General features: G+C 33.3%; 1 protein-coding gene across 1 annotated transcript; it reads left to right on the top strand.

The window, feature by feature from the left end:
- The first annotated feature begins 573 nt into the window (after positions 1-573).
- On the top strand, positions 574-6,095 carry LOC149156804 (large ribosomal subunit protein eL18x). The gene is made up of 6 exons (XM_089438608.1): positions 574-724; positions 813-902; positions 1,198-1,326; positions 5,050-5,232; positions 5,468-5,636; positions 5,729-6,095. The coding sequence occupies exons 1-5, from the start codon at positions 722-724 to the stop codon at positions 5,624-5,626; spliced, it is 564 nt and encodes a 187-aa protein (XP_089294734.1). The 5' UTR covers positions 574-721; the 3' UTR covers positions 5,627-5,636; positions 5,729-6,095.
- Positions 6,096-15,917: the final 9,822 nt, after the last annotated feature.

Genomic DNA, 15,917 nt, shown 5'->3' with positions numbered 1-15,917 from the left:
AAGGGAGTTGAGAAGATTGAAGAAATCATGGGACCTACAATATAGACTAGAAGAGAACAATTTGAAATAGATAAAAAAAACACCGAAAAAGCATATTCAAGAATACTATACCATGGGGAAAAGCAAGAAACACATGAATATAAAACACCATTATTACATAGAAAAACTTCGGAAATCAAAATTCAAGATTATAATAAATCTAAACTAACTATAATACCATTAAATACTAACTACTATAATTATACATATTATATTATTGGTCTTCTACAAAGGTTTATATTTAGAATTAAAATGAACCTACACTAGTTATAATACCATTAAACACTAACCATTATAATTATACATATTTATATTGTTCCTGTTTTACAAATGTTTATATTGTTTTTGTTTTGCATTTTGTTGGGTTAAATGATGATATTTACAACGCTCTTAATCGTTTGGGTTTCAAGGTTTGCACCACTCCCAGTTCATGTTTGCATCTGCACCCAAGATAAAACTTTTAAACCTTGAACTTTTCCTTGGTCCACTTTAAGTAATTAATCTTATTATAACCTACTATTTAGACTAAATCCAAAAATCGTTTTGTCAAAACCCTAAACCTAACTTGGAATAAACCGCTCTGGCTATTTATTTTCCTCCCTGCGGTCGCCGTTCCTTTTATTGTTCGCGAGGCCTTAGGAGGAACAGGAAGGCCGAGGATTCGATTTCAGCAGCGGCAACGATGGTGAGTTTAGGTTATTTGAAAAATGGCTGTAGGATCCATCTGTTTTGACATTTTCTCTTCTGAAAATTGCTAAATTTGTGGATCACAGGGTATCGATTTAATTGCCGGTGGCAAGAGCAAGAAGACTAAGCGTACAGCTCCCAAGAGCCAGGATATTTACCTCAAGCTCCTTGTCAAGGTATTTGTCTTTAATCCAGTTCGAAATCCCCATTTTCCATGGTTGAGAGCATTGTAGGGTTTCCTGTAAATCTTAAATCTATCTTCCTTCGGGGCTTTTTTGGGGTTTGTGTAATAACGTGTGCTTATGCGGTTATTGCTGAGGAGAGTCGGTTTTGTAAAGGTTTCATGGCATTTTAGAGTTTACTTAAAATCCTTAGTTGGTTTTGTTAGGGTTCATGGCATTTTAGAGTCTACTTCAAATCCTTAGTGTGTTTTCATTATGAATTGATTTTGGGTTTTGTGATATTGTGTAGCTATACCGTTTTTTGGTGAGGAGAACCAATAGCAGCTTCAATGCAGTGATTTTAAAGAGGCTGTTCATGAGCAAAACGAACAAGCCACCGCTATCTCTTTCCCGCCTAGTTCGTTACATGCAGGGGAAGGTTAGTGATCTGCCTGTCTTCAATTTAAGTGGGCTTTCTTTTCGACAGTTTTTGAGCATACTTTAATCAGATCAACTCAGGATGAGGATCAAAGATCGTTAATTTGAAGTTAAACATGTTCTTTGCTTAGGTTAGTTACTTCGTACATCCATTTGCCCATTAATCCATCAGTAGTCATACAGTAACTAATGAAAGAACATAACTAATGAAAGAACATAAGAGATAAATGCTGAAGACAATCCACAACAGAAGAACACAATAATATGGCTCAAGCCACGGAAAAACACCAAGATGGGGAAAACCCTCGATCGAATCTTCTTATTATTAATCATAAAATAATGATCATCAAATGTTAAGCAGAGGGAGATATAGAGCAAAGTGATTTAAAGTCAATACTGACTTGCCAAATGGAAGAACGTGAAGATGACTGAAATTCTGGCACCAAGGCCTGGAGATTTCTATACTGCAATTCTGAGTACTGGTTAGGGCACAAACACAGTTAGCTTCAAGTGTTGATGGTAATCCTGGTTACTGGTTAGGGTTGTCAGCTTCAGTCCTCATTCTTCCCTCCCTCAATTACTGCGATTATCCATAGAAGACACACACTCACAGATTTAGAGCTTGGTAGTTCCTCCTCAACGAATCCTGAAACAATCCCAAACTTCATGGAAGAATTCTGACCTGTTTGTGCTCAAGTCTGGGCAGATGTGGCCTAGAGAGAAGGACTAATACGTGCATTCATACCCACCGAATAGTCTTAGCAACAAGGTGCTGTAGCATCTCTCTTCCTGCAGCCTGTAACAAGGATATACCTCACCAAATAGCACAGAAAACCATCTAACAGGTATTCTTCCGACTGCCGCTATATTCAACAGGAAATCTGTACCCAAAATCAAGTGAGACGCTGCCCAGACAGACCTCCTATCCTCCTCCATGCATGGAGCCACAGACCTACAGCTCTTTCTCCCAAGAAAACCGTACCCTAAACAGAGATAGGCCTCCGCATAATCTTGACCCCTGTGTCCTGCCTTAAATGCTGCCCTATTTCAGAGGAGGCAGTGACTGGTTAACCTTTGGGCCGGACATTGTGAACTTGCCCAGCAATATTGGTGGCAACTGGTTATTCCTTTTGGTGGGACGTTGTGGTTTTTTTTGATTAAAGAAAAATATATGTACTCTCAAAAATATTGTCCTTTAAATCAATTCCAGGTTCCTACTGAAGTCTGCCCGAGTGTTAGACATTGTGTAATCTCTGTCATGGCTGAAATATTGTATGTTGAGCTTTGGAAACTTTTAAAAAACTGTTTACACGTTTCATTATAAATTTTGGATATTTGCTGGAATGCATGATCTGCCCAATAGAGGTTACTGCCATGGAAATTTTAGTTTCAACATCATCAGAATATGGGTAATATATTTCCATTGGAATATCCTCTGTAGCTTGACCCACCGATTATGGCTACATACTTGGTGAGGCGTTTGGCAAGGCAAATAAAAATGTGTATCAAAACTTTCCTATGTTATTTTTCAGTATGCAGAGTATGCATAATTCATGTTTTCTGATTCTCTCATTTTGAGTTCATGTTCTCTGATTTTAATATAAGTTGAGTTATTGTTGAGTATCACCTTGTTGCCGAATTGATTCCATGTTTTGTTTGCTGAGATGGTGATGAGTAAGAGTTTGCAATTGAGTGGAATAAACTATTGATGGTCTTATACTTTGGCATTCACATTTTCTGAGCATGCCCTTCAATTTGACATATGAAGAGATGATTTTTAAGCATTTAATATTTCTTCAATCTATTAGTGTAGCACTAAGCAATGAGTGGTAACCATTTCTGCTCGTTATTGTGTGAACTTGTAAATGTAGAATTGTATTTTGGTTTGCATTTTAGTGTAAATCCTGTTATCAACTGTTTTGGGTTACTATACCCTATGGAGTTTAGCAGTTATTTTAACCTTTCGTTGGTAATTTATAAATAGAGTATAGTTTGCTTCATTTTGGAGTTTAACTGGCAATACCACTGGAGTATTTCTTTTTGCTTTTACTCTACTACCATTATATTTCTTTTGATATTAAGAAGTATTTTATTTATTTATTTAGTTTGCTAGGTAATGTGAGTCTTGAGATGACTGGCATGCCTAATCTGTGGCTTGAGTATCTGTGACCTGCAGGCATCTAAGCTGTCATAGTCACCCAGGGAGCAGTATTTCTTTTTAATTTTACTTAATGACCACTACACTTTTTTTGATGTTAATAGTAGTATGTTTTTTGGTTTGCTAGGTAATGTGTGTCTTGAGATTCTCAGACTGACATGCTTAATCTGTGGCTTGAGTATCTGCAACCCACAGGCATCTATGCTGTCATAATCACCTGCGGATCGCACCTGGCTTAGGCTACATCAGCCCTTAGAATGGCTGGATTGTTTCCCACAGAATTTTGAACTGATGATTTTTACACCATGGAGTGTCTAAACAAAACGCTGTCACCAGCTGCTGTACACCCCATGGGCATAAGAGTAGTTATAGTATGATTCTCCCTGTAGTGGGTTTTTTGTTGTTTGTATTGTTTTTCCACTGTACTGTTGTATGCCCTTGTTGTTTTTGTTAATCCATACTTAGTATATGCAGGTGAGAAACCTACTGTTATGCTAATTAATCCTATTGTTAAACCTGATGCAATTTAGCAGCTAATTTGACTTCTCGTTGGTCAATTATCAACAGTAATAATTTTTGTTTCATTTTGGAGTTTAACTGGCAATACCACTGGAGTATTTATTTTTAATTTTGCATAACTACCTATACAATTCCTTTGATATTAAGAGTAGGTATATTTTGATTCTCTATGTGGTGGGTCTTTTGTTGTTGTTTTTTTTTGTTTTTCCTTTCTATTGTTGTATGCACTTGCTTTTTTTTAATTAATCTCTAACAAGATATTCTATCACTTGGTCTCGTGTTTCTTTAGGATGAGTGGGGGTAGTAGAATGTCAAACGATTTTTCTGGATCTTTTGTTGTTTTTATTGTTTTTCCTTTGTATTGTTGTATGCACTTGTTATTTTTTTCTCTAACAAAATATTCCATCACTTGGTCTCGTGTTTCTTTAGGATGAGTAGGGGTAGTAGAACGTCAAACGATTTTTCATTCTTGGAATGTATCATGTGTCATCTCTACAGTTCACATCTCTGCACGCACTTTGAGGCTTTTAGAGCTTACAGAGTTTTGTTTCATTGCACAATGGTTTCATTTTAAGCTATACAAGAAAAATATACCCAAGTTATTTGCATAATTTATAAACTGTAATTTGGTGTCTAATGATTTTTCACTTGAGAGTTTCAAGTGTAAGCAGGAGGTTGTAAATGAATCGTTGTTCTCGTCACATCATATTTTGAGGCTCCTGTAAGCTGTTTTACATACAGAACTTTGTTTCTTTGCATACTAGTTTCACTCTGGTTTACACACGAAACTTACTCCTAGTTATTTGTATAATTTGTCACCTATGGTTGGGTGCCCTATGGTGCTTGTTGACGTGAATCTTGAGTGTAAGATTGTAACTGAAATCATGTTCTGTATATCCTCCTGTTTGAGGCATACGAGACAATGCCATCTTTATATGGTAATATGATGGGAGCAAACCCTATGTTAGCGTAGATAGCATTATTGGAAAATGTAAATCGTCACATCATGTGAAGTAGTGTATTAATTTATGTATTTTGTGTGTTCAGGATGACAAGATTGCAGTGGTTGTGGGGACCATCACAGATGATAATAGGATTTATGAACTGCCTCCTGTGAAGGTAACTGCTCTTAGATTCACAGAGACAGCAAGAGCTCGAATTTTGAAAGCAGGAGGCGAGTGCTTAACCTTCGATCAGCTTGCACTTCGTGCACCACTTGGACAGAACACAGTAATATACTCATTCCCATGTCCAATGTATCAATGCATTTTCATTGTATCATAGATATTAACGTTTGGTGCTTCACTGAGTTCCTGTATCAGTGATCTTTCTTGTGTGAGACCGTTTGTGAGTATATTAGAGTTTTGCACTAAGTCTAGAAATTCCTTCAACAGACCATAGACTTCATTCTAGGTCGATTATTTTTTTGAAAATTCGGTCTATTTATATGTTAAGTTCATGACAGGTCTTGTTGCGTGGCCCCAAGAGCCATCGTGAGGCTGTCAAGCACTTTGGAAGGGCACCAGGTGTTCCACACAGCCACACTAAACCATATGTTCGATCTAAGGGTAGGAAATTTGAGATGGCACGTGGTAGGAGAAACAGTCGTGGCTTCAAGGTCTAGAGAAGCAAAGGTAACTCTATCTGTTTTTATCGTTGCAATAAGTACTTGCTTTCACTTATAATGCTGAAATAAAATACTTATGGTTCCTATTTTGCATTGCAGGGATTTATGGTGATTTTTAGTCTTTTCAGTGAGCTTTGCGGATTTCATTAGTTCTACTATTATGTTGCCGCAAATTGTAAGCAGCAACTCTAGAATATAGATGTTTAATGTTTTGTTTAAAACATTCTCAGATTACATGGCAAACCATTGGGATGAGATGTCTGTTGGTTTGCCATCAGAGCTTCTCTTCCTATAAAAGGGAGAACTGTCAGTTCTACAACTTTTCTCTTACTATGAAATGAGTACTTATTTTTTCGACTTTGGACGCTGCCTTAACTTTATGTGAAAAGGGGGTCACCAGTTTTACAGTGTTTGAGTCGTATCTAAAGGATTTTTTGAGACTAATGATATCTATTTTTTGATTTAATGGGTTGCTGGGTTTCTCTGCAGTGTTTGTTTTATTTAATGGATTTCATTAGATTTAGCACTTTTGGATGTATGTAGGAAATAATTTTATTGAATCCTTAAACTAAGAGAAGATATCGATTGATAATTTTAATGTTAATATTTACATGAGCGACTATACTTTTCGGGTATAGGACTTCGGGTAATTGGACCGCTCATCGCCTATATTTTACAGAGGGCCTCTTAAAAAATAGAGGCAGATTCATTGTTTATTATGTTTCTTGTTGAACATAATTATGTGTAGATTATGTCATAAACAATCTTTCAAGGTGATAGGTAAAACATCCAATTTTTCGATGGGGTTGGTTTTTTAGTGCTTTTGTGGATTTTTTGAAAATTTTATTTTCCTTTCGCCCGAGTACGCTGTACTTCTACAGCACTTGTTTTAGTTAGCATAACCGTTCGATAATTCACTAGATAGAGTGTGTTTTTCAAGCTTTCCCTAGCTACAACTATTTTGTTGGAATATTAGTGATATCCCACTTAGGATACACACTACTGGATCTTGGATATTACGAGTCTGGATCTTGGATATTACGAGTTTGATTTCATATGCAGGTAACACAAGCGTTATGGTTGGCCATCTCTACGAATTTAAGGCTATGCATATTAGATACAATCTTTGTGCAACTATAAGAATAGATAGATTCTTGCTCTAGATCCGATTTAAAATCAATATAAATAGGCATGTTTCAAATAGATAATTCAATGGACGAAGTGCCTGCCCTTTTCATTGTTCTACAACCTTGCCCTGTGCAACTATTTTGTTGCAATAATCATACTTCCAGTTAAGATTTACAGCCATATGAATGCTTCTCAACTATATGATTTAAGCAAGATAGGTCAATATGCAAGTTCAAGTGTTTTCTTGATATTTTTTGAATTTGGTGGGATGGATGCAATGTGTTTGTTGGGGATTATAAACTAAAAATTTAAGCAGACCTTAGTTTGTAATGTTAGATATTTGATCTGATCAGAGGTAGCTTCTTAAAGATGTCTAGGTGTGCAATGCAATCTCTAAGTGCAATGCAATTGAATTGTGACCACTTTGAACCCGAACTTCCGTGGTTTACAACCTGTCGTAGCAGATATTTTGATTTGAAAAAAACAACCAGCGGTCGGGAGTTGGGGAACATACTGGAGTAAGATCTCCAACGTTGGATGCTATTTATAATTGTAATATCCACTTTGTGAAGAGAATACTCCACTTTGTGATGAGGTCGAATATTTCCACAGTATTACTGAAGCAAAGTCTTAACCCAGATGACTTATATATGGCGTTTAAAAGTTCTCAACACGTAAGTCAGGTCATTATTTTTGGAAGGCCCCTTCAAGGGTCAAGTTCTTTGTTTTCTCATTATTATTATATATAATCAGTTTCTTACTGCTGTGTTTTGGAAAGATTTAGGTCTTTTAAGTTGTCTTCATGATGCCCTTTGAAAATTTTATTCATCAATCCCAAGGGAAAATTTTATCCATCAACTACCACGAATTGGAGTGTTGGTTTCATTGAAGATTACGTAGCTTTTTGCACAAAAGAATAATAGGGGAGAATTCTTATTTAGCTTGTGTTTTTTTGTTTAATGGAATTTGTTCTTTCCACTGTCGAACTTGTCCAACCTTGTTCTTTTGAGATGAAATTTGTCTAATCTTATTTAGTTTTTTCGCACACGTTAGTGATAGGTCAGAAACAAATCTAAAACCAATAAAAGACTTAATGTAGCTATGTTTGAAAAAAAGTTGGCTAATGGAAGAATTAAAATTATATAACCATTTTTGAAGCACGAAACTTTGCTCTATTAAAAGCAATCTCTTTGGAATATTATCATTCTTTATCCCTTTTTTAACATTTTAATTGTGGATGTACTAAATGCAATATGCAATCTCTTTGTAATAGTACCGTTCTCTATCTAGTTTAAATGTGGATCTATTAAATGTGGAGAGGTACTAAATCTTTTATTATCCAATTTGATGTGGAGAGGTACTAAATCTTTTATTATCCAATTTGATCTTTTAAACGTGGAGAGGTACTAAATCCTTTTTTATCCATTTTAATTGTGGATTTATTACTAAAATGCTGATCTACTAAATGTGGAGAGATATTAAATATTAACTAATCTAGAAAAACTTTGCAGTTTTGTTTTGCATCCCTAGACATTTGATTTCTATGGGCATTAATATTGATCTATTAATATGGATCTCAGATGTTTTAGTTATTAATTACAATTATAGTAGGTAAGTAAGATGTGTATTATTAATCACCATTATAATAGTTAATTATTATTATTTATATATTTTATAATTACTATTATTATTTTTATTTTTATATAATTTGATAAGAATAAAATGGTTAATATGAACTGTTTATATAATATGACAAGACATTACAATAATATGAAAACACATTACAATTTTTTTTATACGGGGGAGAGCACTTCTGGGTACGAATAAAGTTTAATTATGATAACATTAAAGATGAAATAAGGTACTATCTCATTATATACAAAGTGAAATGCTAATCTAAGTAAAAGCTCAATGATCATGAATCCATTTTGCATGCCCTCCTTGATTGCACTCTTCATTAAAGTTCGGAGCTTTCCGTTAAAAAAACAATTTTTAAAAAACAATTTGATGGAAAAATAAGGTACTATCTCATTTATATACAAAGTGAAATGCTAATCTAAGTAAAAGCTCGATGATCATGAATCCATTCTGCATGTGAAATGCTAATCTAAGTAAAAGCTCGATGATCATGAATCCATTCTGCATGTGAAATGCTAATCTAAGTAAAAGCTCGATGATCATGAATCCATTCTAATGCCCTCCTTGATTGCCCTCATTAAAGTTCGGAGCTTTCCGTTAAAAAACAATTCGATGGAATGGTTGATAATTGACTTGGTAAGTCTTCATTAAAGTTCGGAGCTTTCCGTTAAAAAACAATTTGATGGAATGGTTGATAATTGACTTGGTAAGTCTAGAAAATGTGATTCATCATAATTGTCTTTGGATTTGAAAATTTGGCTTATATTTAACATTGATGATCATGAATCCATTCTGCATGCCCTTGTTTGTTTGTGTTTGTGGTTTTTTTTTTAATTTTATTCATGAGAAATATTTATATTTCATAGGGTAAGTGTAGAAAATATGATTCATCATGATTGTCAAGGTTATTACCTTATTTGGATTTGAAAATTTGGCTTATATTTAACATGTTTTGTTTTTGTTTTTGTTTTTATATACTTATTTTTTTATGAGAAATTTATATTTGATAAATGATAATACATGGTTAATTATTGGGAATTCATATTTCATATATATTATTGCGAATTCATATAAACCTTATTTTTTATTGGGCTTCCATATTTTCTAAAAATGCTTATATTTTATATGTTTTATTTCTAGTTGAGCAAATATCTCATCATTTTTTAAAAAAAGTGTCTTACATTTTAAAAACAAAAAAGTGTGGTTTATAAAAACCAGTGACACATCTTTTGATTTGATTACTAATCTTGAAACATGGGTGATTTGATCACTAATAATGAAACATGGGTAATAGCTAAAAAGTGTCTTACATTTTAAAAACAAAAAGTGTGGTTTATAAAAACCAGTGACACATCTTTTGATTTGATTACTAATCTTGAAACATGGGTGATTTGATCACTAATAATGAAACATGGGTAATAGCTACAATGATTTTCATTTTTTTTCTTCCATGTCTTTGCATTATGTGCCTACTCCTTTGAACTTTTCAATCTCATAGAAAGAAGAAATCTAAATTTAAATTAGCATCATAGATAATCCTTGAATATAAACATTATTATCCACAATATATCTCCTTCCTCTCGATGGAACTTCCAATCACTTGAAACAAATATCTTGGTCTTGGATAACTTCCACGAAGGAAATAACAAATGCATGCCTAGCATTTTCATTTTGCTTCTATAGGCTTAGTAAGTTGATGTTAGGGCTCATCTTATTTTTATGAAAGAATTCATGGAAGGAAATACGAAGAAATCATAGGAGGAAATTTTGAATATAGAAAGTAAAGTGCCCATGGTTGCAGTGATTTTAGTACATGCAATTTCCAAATAAAACCTTGCAGTGTTCTCCTTCTTCCTTGGGACTATTTTGGATAGAAAGTAATTTTCCAAATAAAACCTTCTGGGGCTCACTTTTTTTTCTTTGAATTATTTGGATGGAGGGAGGTTGTTATTCACAATGATCACAACCCCAAAGGATTTGATTGGATTTGAAATTGTTAACAAGAATAATTACCAAGGTTAACTCTTGAGAGATTCATTTCATAATCGAATTAAAACATGGCATGGAGCCAATATCCAAGACACCATATAGGATGATAGCTCCAGTTTTTCTTGACTTACATAGGTTACCTCCCTAGATTGATTTCACAATCGATTTAAAACATAGTGTGGAGCCAAAACCCAGACATCTTACAAGATGAAAACACTAAAACTTTGTGAGTTACACATAGTTAAAAGAGAAACATTTCTTTAAATAAACCTAAGTACTTTTCATTTTTGCAAGTATTTCTTTCTCCTACTTAAATTGTAGGTGTTTGAAGAGAATCTTATGGTGAAAACTCTAAAACTTTGTGAGTTACACAGTTAAAAGAGAAACATTTCTATAAATAAACTAAAGTACCTTTCATTTTTGCGAGTATTTTCTTCTCCTACTTAAATTGTAGGCGTTTGAAGAGAAACTTATGGTAGCTGTTGAAGATGAGGTTCTTGAAGGGCATGAAAGTTCATACCCTTGGCACTAGATGGAGGATAAGGAAACCTATGATTTTGGTTAATCCACAAGTCTTTAAGGATTGATATGCTATGGATAAGTAGAAAAACTTAGAAAGTTATTGAATATCAAGTTAATTTAAGTTTAATGAGTGCTAACTTGAAAGCTAAACTACATATGAAAACATAATCAAAGAAATGGTTTGGCTAATGTTAGTAAACTAAAAGTTAAAAAAGGGGATTAATTTTATGTAGGGTAAGTAAACACGAATACAAATTTGAATTACAAGTTAAAAGAAAAGGGCGTAAGGGAACAATTAGGAGTAATTTTAGGAACATGGGACTCTAGGATGAGAACATATTTAGTTTAAATAAAATAATAAGCATTTACTTGAGAACCAAATTGTGGATATAACATGTTTATTTCAATAATCAAATTTATGGAATTAAATTATTTAATTTTGCATATACGTCTAATCTTCCACATAAAAGATTATAGAAGTAACAAATTCTTATGAAGGTGGATGGTTGAGCTCCCTAGTGTTGGATGGGTGTTGTAACGACATTCTATGAATTCTTGTGAGAACTAATATTGTAATCTTGTGATTGTGAAAACTTGATCTTGAGTACTTGTTGGATAGTGTGGTGGATTAGTACTCGTTGACCAAGGGAGATCAAGTTTGTGACCCAATTCCTGTAAGCTAGCATTGACCTCCTTTCCTTCATGCAATCCCACTACAACTTGGGGGCCAAATCTTGGCATTGGCAGGGTGGACATTTGAGTGGGTCGTCAACTTTTGTGTAGTGCATTGAGAATTGCAGAAAATTGATCATTGGAACCATTTCATGTAAAGGAGGAGGATTGTGACAGCTTGAATTAAGGATTCTACATGTACTTTGGTGAACGATACCTTCATTGTAAATTATTGGATGTTTTATTTGGTAAAATGTATAATTTGAATATTGGTAGGGTGGACAATTGAGTGGGTCATCAATTTCATGTAGCGCAGTTGAGCATGGTGGAAAATTGATCATTGGAACCATTTCAAGTAAAGAACTAGGATTATGAAATTAAGGATTCTACATGTACATTGGTGAACGATACCTTCATTGTAAATTGTTGTATGGTCTATTTGGTAAAATGTATAATTTGAATATTGGTGCTATTAATGTTTGTAGCAATTTTTGCTTGCATCAATATAATATTTATAAACTTCCTTCACTTAAATGAGTGATTTGATATATTAATAGAAGGTTGTAGGAAAGACTTGGAACACATAATACATCATTGAAATAACCATTATCAATTTGAATTGTTCCAAACCCTACAATACTGAGGGATCTATCATCACCAACAAATATTTGTTTGGTGTTACAATCATTTAGAGCTGAAAAAATGGCTTTATCCTTAGACATATGATAAGATGTTCTAGAATCAATAATCTACTCATCAAAAGGAGTAGAGGTTGCATTGAAGGACAAACCAGAAGAAGAAAATGCATGTCCATGAGAAGAAATGTTAGAAGAAAATTCAAAACTGATGTTGTGCTGCTTCAAAGTTGCTTCCAAGGCCTCCATATTTTTAAAGCATTTAAACTTCACATACCCATCTTTCCCACAAAAATTGTAGTGTGTGTCAGTCTTCCTAATAATTTATTTTGGTTCTTTGTCACCATTGGGAGTAGAAGCTCACTGAGAGGGTTTAAGACCCATATTTTGCTTATTGTTACAAAGATGTTGCTTCTTTGGATGCTTGGTTTCATCTGTGTTGAGCCATCAGGGCCTTGTTAGATGTACCTGTAGTCTTAATCACTTCAAAATGCAAGAGATTTCCTTATTCTCTAATCAAAGAGTTGCAAAAAGATTCAAGATAATGTTTTTGATAGTTATTTCCTAAAACTTCTTTATGGCATAAAATATAGATGCAAAGACAAAATATGTATAACCAATCTGGGAGAGAATAATATATATGAAAAACTCATGTTTTAGTTTAATTTGACGATTTAGAAGCAAATGTCTAAGTGTTCTAACTTAGATAGATAATATTCGAGGCAAGAGAAATCATTAGGACTTAAAAAGTCATGATTTGATTTTCCAGTTGATGATATCTAACAATATTGAAATGATTATTTTCTATTATTTTTCAACCAAGTATATTTTGAATAGGTCAACCCTATCATTTGGTTCTATTTAAGTTTATTATTTTTAATATTATTTTATAAATTGGTTTTATTGTATCAAAATAACTAGTTTTCAACCAAATTTAAATTAAATAAGTCAACCCTAAAAAATAATATTATATAAATATCACTATGAATTATTTAATTATTACGTAACGGCTAGTTTCCAACTAAATTATTAAATAATTTAACTAAATCCCCTGAAGACATAATCTTCATAATTTCACCAACGGCTAAATTTAAATAGCTAACCCTCACCAATGATGCATCCTTGTTATTTATTCTCTCAGATCAATTGATTTCTCACCTTGTCCTGAGGATGAACGAGATTAGTTGGTTCGAAACGTCGCCAAATCCTAACGATGTGATTAATCCGAAAGGCTGATTTCTACATTATGAATCACAAAAGTCTTAGATCTAACAATATTAGGTTCACCAAATATTTTTTTCAACTTTTCCCAGACTTCATTTGGGTCATCGATTCCTTGAATGTGAAATCGTAGATGAAGAGAAACAAAGATTTTGACTATACCATGTGTTTCATCATTCCCATTATCCCATTTGGATCTCTTGTCAACATTAATGGGGTCTATTTCTTTTCCCAAGGTAATTTGGTACAATCCTTTACTTAATACATCCTCCATGTGGAATTTTCAGGACATTTAGTTGGTATTGGTAAGCAAAACTTCACTTGGTGTGGCCATATTATAAATACACAGATAATATGGTTTCAAAACCTAAAACTAATTGTGAAGATGGAAAGCTCTAAAAAAATAGGTTATTTAAAAGAAAAAAAACAACACTGAAAATGGACTTGAAATAAATTACTCTATGAAGTAACCCACTTTTATAAACAAGCGAAAATCACTCTTATGATGACGTTACTTTATAAAGAGTGTTGCATGAAAAAAAAATTAAAAAAACATTATAGTGATTTTATAGCTATTAATCTTTATAATAGAAATAAAATACACTTTACAATAAAGTTATGAAATAACTTAAGTTTGAACTTTTTCAAAGAAACAATTTAAAAATATATTTGAACTCAAGACCTCTCACTAAATAAAGTAACTTTTAACCAAGTGAGCAAGTGCAAAAGACATGATAATAGTAGTGGAGTATAGTGTTGATGATGATGATGATGATGATGAAGAAGTTCCACCTTGAAGTACATGCTTCCTAAAAAATGTGTTAATCCAAAAACAAACAACAATTTTAGGAAAAAAGGTTCAAAAACTCAACAACAATAGAGTTATATCTTTGTTAACTTACTCGAGAAATGCAACTTTTTTTATTGTTTCTAATTTGTTGAAATCACTCAAAGCAAAAAAGAAAGAGAATGCACAATTAAGAAAACAATTTTCACTCTATTTTTGATTTACTGAGATCACGTACACTGTAGGGAAAAGAGCATATGTAGAATAAAAGGTTTAGCAAACCAATAATATAAATAAAAATTTGAAATTTGAAATATTCATTTTTTTTCTTCAAAAAGGGTGTATTTGGACTATATATCTCTAGATCTAACGAAAAATGTTGTATCTTGAGCAAGCAAACACCTTTTCAAATGAAAGGAATGGTGTTATTTTTGCAAACAACATTCAAGATGCAATGGAATAGTCTATTTAGGAAAAAATGGTCCACAAATAGAAAATCTCAAATGTGACAACATAGGCTCAAGATATCGATCACCAAAGGGAGCGATTCTCCAAAAGGGCTCTGATACTATGTTTGGGTAAACATGGTATTCCATATAGGACAAAACCTTCTATAAGCACTCACACAATTAGATAAAATATCATAAAACCAATATTTTTACATGGTTAAGACCATCTAAGAGGAAATAGGTTATGAACCTAGAAACCATGGCCACTTAAGGAAATTCTATTAACGCATTTTTTTATACAAAATAGTTCTCATAATTGATCATCAACCATGACTCTCCATGCCCTTTAAATAGAGATCATGGACCAATAAGGTTTTAAGTCATAGATTGATAGTCATTATTATTGAGAAGCATATGAGGGGTCATATCTTACAATGCAACTAAGGCATAATAAAGAAACAAACTAAAAAACATACTTTTACCTAATAGACACATTAGACCAAGTTGAAATTAACTAACTCCAAAGTATATAAATATCCTAATAGAGGGATGACGTGGTATGAATGCAGGCCTTGGGTGACTTGTGGATTAAAACATGTAGAGATGCTTAGGTGGAAGCTAGGTGGTAGACGAAGTGAAGGTGACGTGGATGGAATAAAAACTCTAGATAATGGAGATTGGATATTGGATGATGGGACTTTTCAATGACTGGTTATCGGGTTTTTCTCTCGATACTGAGAGATTTTGATAATGTTCTAGTAATTTCTGAAATCATTTTCGTTATATGAAATGAAATATTTGAAAATTGAGTAGTGTAACATAGTTTGATTCTCCTGTGAACACGACCCTATGCAGTTGTGATAGATGGACAAAAGGGCTGCCACATGTATGCCACATAAAAATGGTATGGATGTTGAAGAGGAATTCAAAGGACATATTTTCATAAGCATAACTTTATGTCTAGAGCTTGGATTTGAATGAAGCTTATATCATTGGAAAGCTATTGAATAACCAAAGACAATTATGGTATAAAAAATGAGGCATAATATGGTTAAAGGAAGTGTTAATTTCACACCCCATCTCCATAAATTAATCGAGGAGGTTGTGTCTAGATACCTTGCGTACTTAATCATGTATTAAGGGGCTAGGTATGTTACAATTTTCAACCCAATTGGAGTATTTAATAGGTACAAGGATACAAGCCTCCATGAGTGTTTGTAATTCCTTTAGAATGACTAGGGTGAACC

Source organism: Pinus tabuliformis, chromosome 9 (assembly GCF_031772625.1).
Source record: "Pinus tabuliformis cultivar Carrire ecotype Pingquan chromosome 9, CPIR1, whole genome shotgun sequence".
Taxonomy (NCBI): Eukaryota; Viridiplantae; Streptophyta; class Pinopsida; order Pinales; family Pinaceae; genus Pinus; species Pinus tabuliformis.
The sequence above is the reverse complement of the archived record's forward strand: the minus strand, read 5'-3'. Positions and strand labels throughout refer to the sequence as shown.